The sequence below is a fragment of the Toxorhynchites rutilus genome, chromosome 1 (genome assembly GCF_029784135.1).
Source record: "Toxorhynchites rutilus septentrionalis strain SRP chromosome 1, ASM2978413v1, whole genome shotgun sequence".
NCBI classification, from domain to species: domain Eukaryota; kingdom Metazoa; phylum Arthropoda; class Insecta; order Diptera; family Culicidae; genus Toxorhynchites; species Toxorhynchites rutilus.
Window position 1 is genome coordinate 9,809,134 of NC_073744.1, and position 9,021 is coordinate 9,818,154.

Sequence of the window (9,021 nt, forward strand, 5' to 3'; positions counted from 1 at the left end):
TTATAACTTTTTACGTTTTAGATATTTTCAACGGTATTGATTTGAAGACATACTTTGAATGAAAGAATATTAAAAAAGTGCTGACCAGTTTCTGTTTAAATAATTAAATCAAACTTCATGTCTTTTTCATCAAGGCAAGGTTGCCACATTCGCATAGAACGATTAAATTTGAGTCGAACGGATTTCAGAATGCAGAAGACGATTTTTCAAACCAATCGGATTCCGGAATATGGGTTATTGTTCGATATTGTTGGCGCTTGAATTTCTTTCTACTTTAAGACAAAAAAAAACTACTTTCTGTCACTTCACATTTTACTTAACACTTGTTAACATTTCATATCAAACATGTCAGTTACATAAATTGAATACATTAAAATAAGATGGTCTATAGCGCTCAATTCCTCTCTATGTCATAGGTCCAATCGCCACATATCCGTTTGATCTTCATCAAAGAATGGACGAAAAACGTAAAACCATTGATACACACTTACAATACATTAATTCTTTTGTTATTTAACATCCAAAATATTCACCAGAAATAACTAATGTGGCAGAACAACGTTTGCCGAATCAGCTAGAGTTTTTATATAAAAATCATATTTTATAATTCTTCTACGTGTAATATCTTCCCAACATGCAGTCCTGGTTTTTGAGTACATGTAACGTTTACATTGGGTTTACCTTCAAACGCACTGACGAACCTACCCATGCAGCATCAATCATAGTAACCTATGAGTCAGCAGAAAAATTGACAAAAAATTTGACAGTCAAACTCTAACCGTGATGGCGAAAACAGTGAAGCTACTCCGTTCAGAAGTGTGCGCGTTCGAGGAACGATACCCCACCGCGTCGAAAACGGACATCGTGCGGAACTTTGTGGACGCCGGATACGCCCGTTCCGGCATCTACAACATCTTGACACTATTGGACAATAATCAGAGCATCGAAAGAAAGTCCGGGTTCGGACGGCCGACGGTCCTGAGCGACAAGAAGTTCCAAAGAATGCTGAAGAAGAAGATCGAGGGAAAAGTCGCTGCGTGCGCTTGGCCGGGAGGTCGGTGCAAATGGCCAAACAGTGAAAAAGTACCTGACGAACATGGACACACATGTCTGGAAGCGGAAGTTTCGTCCACTGGTCTCGGAGCTGCAGGCAATGACGCAGCGGCAGCGGCTGAATAAGATGGTCAAGTCGATTTTTCCGACGACGTGGCGGTGGTGATGGACGACGAGACCTATTTCACCTTGGATGGCAACGGAACTTCGGAACAGGGAACTTCGTATTTTACTTCCCACACGAAGGAAGTTCATTTCACACACCAAGTGTCCCAAGAAGGTGCTGCTGTGGCTCTTCTTTAGCTTCGGACTGGTCGTAAACGGGGAAATATATAGTACGAAGTGCCTGCCGGAAGTTGAATCGTTCATCAAGAAATACGTCGGCCCACTACTCTAAGCGATCGTTGGAAGAGATGGAGCGGCTGAATATCGATGTGGTACCCAAGTCAGCGAACCCGCCCAACGTCTCCCAGCTGCGTCCCATCGAGAATTTCTGGGCAAATCTGAAGCGTAAGATGTACTCCAACAATTTTGTCGCGAAAACTGAGAAGAAATTGATAAATAAAACGAAGAAACAACTCAAAAACATGCCTACACGCATGTTTTCGTCCACCATGGTGAAGTTTGACTGCCGGAAGGCAGCTCGCAAGGGCGTAGTTTTTTTTTTGCAAGTAAGCTAATATAATTACCTTCCATGGGAAATTTATCAAACTCAATTATCTGTTTTAGGTTTTTTTATCACCCTCCGAAATAAGTCCATTTTTTTTAATGTAAACGTTATCATAAACATAATAAGATTGGCGTCTTTCGTCGCTAAATGTTAAAAACCTTTCCCAATGCATGGTTGACAACTTTTGCATATAATGAATACTGTTATCTATTATTCATAGTTTGTTTCAAATTTGTCAAATTTGTTTAGAAAAAGTGTAATCTGATACATTGTTGAATGAAATTTTTGGTTGGAGAATAGGTTCATGGCGCTTTTATTTTTTTTTCATTTTACGATTTATTTGCTGTTTGGCAAAGGGTAAGTATTCATTCGATAGAACCCATTCTGCTCTACAAAACTATGTTAAATGTATTTTGGAGTGATTTAACTTTGTATTAGTTTTGAGTTTTGAAGGAATACCCAGGAGGCAAAAATCAACATTTTCGACGCCTACTCTTTTTTGCTTTTTATCGAGGTCAAAAAGCTGCCGAAGCAGCCCGGGACATTTGCGACGTGTAAGGAGAAAGTCTACTGCACGAAAATTGTTTGCAAAGTTAAAAAATTGCGGCTTTGACGTCGCCCCTTCTGAATTCGGGGAAGAACGTCTCAAATCACTTTTGAAAGAGAATTGTCGTGAAATGACGGAAAAAAATGAACTGCGGCGAATATCTAATCGATTAACTTATTGATATAATTATTGTTTTTCGTTCAAATAAACGCGACGCTACGAACTTATTCCCCATCCCAATATAAGATCAGTATGGTTCTTTGCTCTCAGCCACCATACGACCGGAATGGCAAGAAAGGTTTGGCGGCGGAGAGCAGACATACGACCACAAAGAGTTAATTCATTTAAACCGGCGTCTCCGGCGTGGTCTCCGAAAAAAGATCCTTCAACTACGACCATACCAGCTCATTCTTTCAATTCGTAAACTTGCCGAAAATGATTTGAAAGATTAATAAGCTTGACCTATAAAGGAACGTTTGCCGATCGATTAAAACAACTGGTTTCTTCGATGGCATCGTTTAAACAACAGTGTGTGTTAAGTTGGAAACCAGTCGTCAATTGCGATGCGCGTTATCAATATTCTCTGGTGTATAATCGCTTCGGAGATCACAGTCGCGCTCGAAGGTTAGTAAATTCGTTTCCCAAACTGCAAAACAAAAGCACCCAACTCTTGTTTGTTTTATCTTGTAAAAAACAGAAGGTGATCGCTGCACGATCAACAAACAAAATGGGACCTGTCTGTCGCTCTCCGATTGTACCGAATTTCGAAAACTACTAAAACTAGGCATTAGACCAACCACCTGCGCTTATAGGATAAATCAGGTGCCAGTTATTTGTTGCCCAGTGCTGGAGCAAAAACGGAAATCATCTTTGCGAAAAAGCGAACAGTGTAAGTTTGACAGGTTGATCAAGCTCAAATTACATAACATTATTGGGATTTTATACTTCCAGACTGCGAACAATATCGCAAGCTCGCTTCGAAGGAGATCTCCTTTGGGGCACTCGCGCTGAATCAGGGAACGGAGCGGCGTACGTTCGTTCCACAATGTGACGAATCGATCGGATTCGTTGTAGGCGGCCAAGCGAGCAAACCGGAAGAATTTCCGCACATGGCGGTTCTGGGCATACGCGAGGAAGACGGAACGATTCGATTCAAATGTGGCGGATCGCTCATAAGCGATCGATTTGTTTTGACTGCCGGACATTGTGTAACAATGCGGTCGGAGACTCCCAATCTGGTACGGTTGGGCGATTACAATCTCTACAGTACGGCAGATGGAACGACCGGTGTTGATTTCGAGATCGAACAGATCGTGTGGCATCCACAGTTCAAACCGTCCCGGAGTAGATACAATGACATTGCGCTGATCCAGCTGAGTCGAGCGGTCGATTTTGGATCTGCGATTCGTCCAGCTTGCTTGTGGTCTTCCAGTGAACTGAATGTGACCAAGGCGGTCGCTATCGGATACGGTGCGACGGGGTATGGTGAGTTCTCATGAACAGATGTATACACTTTAAGTTAATCAACGTATTCCTACACAGCTGGTACGGGTTCGGACGTGCTTATGAAAGTTGGGTTGGACATGCTACCGAACGAAAGATGTTTCGAAATGTACCTGGGTGCCAGGAAACTGAACCGTTCCATAGTCCAATCGCAGCTGTGTGCTCACTCGCCGGAAGGCGGGAAGGATACGTGTCAGGGAGACTCGGGAGGACCCCTCCAAATCACACTGCCAGGGCACAGATGCTTGTACTACTTGATTGGAGTAACATCGTTCGGATGGGGATGCGGAAGCGCTGGTACTGCCGGAGTGTACACGCGGGTTGACTTCTATCTGGACTGGATCGAGTCGTTGGTGTGGCCTTGACATTGTCATGTAGTAAAAATTGCTATCTGTGTTCTATTACTTTTGATTATGCTTTAATACAGTCTAGTTTGGCAACTTGTCACATAGATGGATAACGAACGCGAATTTGGATCCCAGTAAATATTCATGGTCGCTCTATGAAATGATGTTTCGTGCGACGTATAAATATTTAAACTTGTAACTCAGTTAAGGTGTGGCGTTTCACTTTAAATAGATTATCAACTTAATATCTTGAATGAATAATGTTCCAATCATATGTTACGATCAGATTTAGGATTGAGCGATCTTTAGAAAAAGATCGTTCTTGACGGATCGATTTTCTAAACGGTGTAGCTGATTAAAACGGTACCTGAGAATCGATCTTTGGAAAATTTAATGCCATTTTTCCAATTTGTTTACTTATCCTATATGACTAGTGTCTTTTCATGAAACTATGAATAAACAATTCACATTGCTATTCAAACATGAAACGCATTTGACGTATTTTAATTTTCAGCATGAAAGACACAAACAAAACTTGAATGTCTGGAAAATTGTATTTTCCAGGGCATTCATCTTGTACCGTCATGGAATTATTCAACTGAATAAATTAAATGAAAATTATTATTAGAAATTCAACAATTGATATATTCATCCAGAACTCCGCTGACAATAATCCGATAAAATTCCGTGCCATAGTCTAATATTTAGTAAAAAATTTGACAGTAGTCCCAGAATGCTTAAGCTGGGCCTGATGTCACCTTCCAGTTTCGTCACAATTTTCACTGTCAGCCTAGTCAATCACTTTGTAATCACTTGTTTTGTAATGACTATACCTACAAAACCGCTTCTCCTAAATTTTCGACCATTGATTTGCCCACCTTGAAAGTGCCAAGTGCCGGTGTTTACTACTGCCCAGGAGCAGGAGTTTGTGATTCACCTGCTTGATCTCAAGAACCGTTTTTATGAGCTCCGATATTCGTCGTCTGACTTTCAAATCGACAAAAAAAACTACAAACACCCTTTCAATACAAAAAAAATGATTGCTGGCTGAGATTTTTAAATCAGAAACCGAACCTTTTATTCCGCAAACCTACATCAGCAGCGAGAGCTACGGGGGAAACTATTCCTCCCTCATCCCTTTTCAAGTGTCCACATAGGATATGTATAATGTCCTAGTACTTTGAAATTTTTCAAGTTTTTTCTCAAGATGTCGATTTTACCCTGACAGGGTGTCAATTTCACCCGCACTCACATTTGTTTCATCTAAAAGCACACATTGTTGTATTCTATCAAAACTCGAGTTCTACTCAAAAAATGATTTGTGGAATGGTTTATGAAGAGTTTAAGTAATTTATTTATTTACTTCGTCTCGAATTCTAAAAAAAGATGATGGGTCTGAGCCTAGGGGCACGGACGGGATCTTGACATAGGAATGTGATTGTGTGTTGCGTTTGAATTGAGTTTTATCATTGTTCAAAATCTGTATTTTTTTCTCTTTTGATACATCAAATGGAAGCACTGAAAAAAATTGTTTCCTGTATGAACTTCAAAGACAAAGAGTCATCATGTATCATTTTTAAACACAAGTCTAATTAGTTAAGATCTTCATAAATATAAGCCTAATTCAAATAAATCTATGACTGCAGAAATACATTATACATAAAAATAGCATTTTCTCCTTCGTCGCCAAATTGTCCGGAACATTGTTAGTAATAACTTTATAGGGGTAATGGGGGCAAAGTGGTCACCTGCTTGTTTGGTAGTATAACTATAGACTATAGATGCCGAATTGATAGTCAACTTATGTTTGAAGTTGAATATGAATTTAATGACTTTTGAGTCACCCTGTACTTCAGTAGAGCTGTCGCATGTCAAAATATAAATAAAAACAGAAATTGCTATATCGATAGCCATTGGACCGTAGTTCTGTGCGCATGGTATCTAAGGAATTCCTCGTGAAATTTGGTTTATTCAATCTGATGTATTGGACAAATCATCAGTGTGGACGGCTGTTCACATATTCTAGGAGAGGAGAACAGATATTTTGTTTATTCTCAGCGATTAATTAGCATAGAAATTATTTTGATGTTTGGGGGCAAAGTGGTCATAGGTGAATAACAACTTACAATGTTCTGTTCACTAAAGCTGATATACCGTATCACATTCTGCTCTTGAAGAAGATCCTTTTGTGGCTTTGACCCTGGATAAATATGCCACTCCAACTAAACCAAGTCACATTATGCGGAATGTTGTTTTTTCATAGTACGATTTTGTATGCATGAGAAAATTTGAACTGAGACTCTAGGCCAAGCTTATTTCATATATGTATCTACTATATCCAATATGATTTGGACGAAAAACCGCATGAATCTATGTACGAGTGACCACTTTACCTCCAAGCAAAAATAATGTTCGATTTTTCACCTTTTTTTCTAGTGATGAAAAGTTGACTATTTTGAATTTTTGAAGTAAAATCCATTTGCTATTTTGAACAACAATGAATTGAACTATAATATTCTTCGAGAAACGGGAATTGAAGCAATATGTGGACGCTGAAAATGGGCATATTCCCTAGGGTGACCACTATGCCCCCACTTCCCCTAGTCCGGTGATGTATATTGAGTATTCTATGGCCATGAGTGCTCTCTTGGAAAGTTCGTGTAGCTGCTGTTGAGAATTGATCTCATTGGGTGCTAAGTTCTGCTTATGTATAGGAAACGAAAAAGAGAATGTGCATGTGCATTCCAGGGAGAGAAGCTTCTCAGGAAGACATATATAGTCGGTGGTAAGTCAGAGGGAACCAAGTCGCAAAATTGAAAATTTCGTGTTATTGGCTGCATTAGGTGAAGCATTTCGTAAGCTACGTACACCATTAATCAGATTTGGAAAATCTTCATTAAACTTCAAGCTCGTGTCACATGTTCCGATCTGACTTAACATCGACTATATGGTGAGCATGGGTTGGGTTCCCGTTCTGGTCGGGGGATTTTTCGTCAGAGAAATTTCCTTCGACTTGCACTGTGGTCACGCGTATTCTAGAGCTTGCCCCTCGGAATACATTCAAAGCGTGTTATTTGGCTTAAGAAATCTCAACTAAGTATTAATAAATGACGCTAGCTGATGCATACGTTGAGACGGTAAAAGTTCCACAGGGAACGTAAACGCCATTCAAGAAGAAGAAGATGGTGAGCATAAAATTAAGATCACGACTACTCAAGCTAGTATAATCAGCAGTCACGACTACTCAAGCTTCTAAATCAGCAGTCATTTAAATCCATTCATTACATTTTTACATAACCAAACAACATGCTCGATTTTATGACATCCTGGACCACAATTACATAAATTGTTAGTAGCAAGACCTAAATGATAAAATATGAAATGAGCACGAATTGATTGGACAACATACAATACAATAACTGATAAATTCAAACAAAAAAACGCAAAAAAAATATTATACGCATCAACTCACATTGTGAGCTAACGCCCGAATTTAGACAAAAAGATTGCTCGTTTCGTCGGGGAGGAAATCGAGTAGTTAGTGCCATAGAATGAAAACATACCCATTTTTTTCGTCAAATTGTTAGCTTCTCTTACTATATTCACTATTCATGATTCAAGCGAAAAAAATGCTGGATAAATTTCCTCTCTAATGGTATATAACACAACATATGTCGCAATAACAATTTTGGGTAATATGCGTTTGAAAACTCTTAATAAATCGTTACATTTTTCGTAGGGTGATCCCCTATATAGAAATCAAAGACATAGTCCTATGTCGAAACTCCACAGACCGAATCTAAGTCTCAGTTCCTTAACCCTTTCGCTACGAGTGTCGTCTATAGACGACATCAGGGTGATACTGCACATCGGTCACACAAGCGCGATATGCATACTTTTCGGCGCAGTGCTCCGTTCAGCGGTAGCACTTCGTTACATAAAGCCTGTCCACGTTAAATTTCGGACACTTTTCTTTCAGTGTAGTTTATGAAATATTTCACTTACATGCAAGGATGGTTCGAATCGCATCAACGAGCGCTCGTTCAATTCTCTTATTTGATTCATTCAACGCACACAATAATATGTTTTAAATCACTCATGAAACAGAAAACTGACGTGTCAACGAAAACACTGAATGAACACAGCGTGAGAGTCATCGTTTGGTATTTGTGCGCGTGTTCATCGATGCTTGCTTGTATCATTTTATGATTCGTTCGTTAGTTTCTGCTGTCGCTTTACTTTCGTTTCCTGATCCGATTGGGTGCTTAGCCTCGGAGCTTTGGATCGAATCGCTTTGTGATAGAGTGGTGTCGCTCTCAGAAAAGAATTGAATCGCAAGGAAAAAATGCGATGCGATGAAAATATAACTTTTCGATGTGTTAATGCTCGCAGGTGCGCACCTAACAGTTGTCGTTTAATAACTTTTAAAAGGAAAGCCAATAGGGTTCAGTTTGCTTACTAAATAGTGACTATATATAACCTTCGAAAAGCAATCTATAAATGCTTCGAGTTTTGCTTGTCCAATATTTATTATAATACAAATTGTCAAAAGCGGATTTTTGTCCAATAGTGGAGGCACATGTTCGCAGCCTATGGGGCAAACGATCGCACTTATTGAAATAAGCTTTTGAGATAACTTGTATCAAAAATCAATGATTTATCATTGGTAGCGAGTGAAAAAATCATTAATAGCGTGTGTAGGCATCATCCAAGAGGGGATGGGTAGTTGATTACTTGCTGGCTAGACTGATTTGTTGTAAATTTCGAAAAGGCATACGATGCATCCTCATGAAGCTAGATCTCGTTCCTCTAGTTTTGTAACCTGGTTGTATCCGCGCTGGACTTTGATGGCTTTCGCAAAAACACCAAATCTTTGAAGAAATCGTTTTGTCCAAAGGTCT

At 39.5% G+C, this 9,021-nt stretch overlaps 1 protein-coding gene across 2 annotated transcripts; it reads left to right on the forward strand.

Annotated features, from left to right (window-relative positions):
- The first annotated feature begins 2,578 nt into the window (after positions 1-2,578).
- On the forward strand, positions 2,579-5,707 carry LOC129776259 (serine protease snake-like). 2 transcript variants are annotated; one of them, XM_055781814.1, is made up of 4 exons: positions 2,579-2,894; positions 2,968-3,159; positions 3,222-3,750; positions 3,813-5,707. In XM_055781814.1, exons 1-4 carry the CDS (start codon positions 2,834-2,836, stop codon positions 4,096-4,098), a joined length of 1,068 nt encoding a protein of 355 aa, XP_055637789.1. In that variant the 5' UTR covers positions 2,579-2,833; the 3' UTR covers positions 4,099-5,707. The 2 variants fall into 2 exon arrangements, with proteins under 2 accessions (XP_055637789.1, XP_055637782.1); XM_055781807.1 differs by having other exon boundaries at positions 2,587-2,894; positions 3,222-3,755; positions 3,813-5,422.
- The last annotated feature ends 3,314 nt before the right edge of the window (positions 5,708-9,021 follow it).

Excerpts from the sequence above, each read along its gene's own strand:
- LOC129776259 (XM_055781807.1), top strand. The coding sequence starts at position 2,834 with ATGCGCGTTATCAATATTCTCTGGTGTATAATCGCTTCGGAGATCACA. Across the intron at positions 2,895-2,967 it reads GATCACAGTCGCGCTCGAAG|AAGGTGATCGCTGCACGATC; the intron begins GTTAGTAAATTC and ends TGTAAAAAACAG. Across the intron at positions 3,160-3,221 it reads TTTGCGAAAAAGCGAACAGT|ACTGCGAACAATATCGCAAG; the intron begins GTAAGTTTGACA and ends TTATACTTCCAG.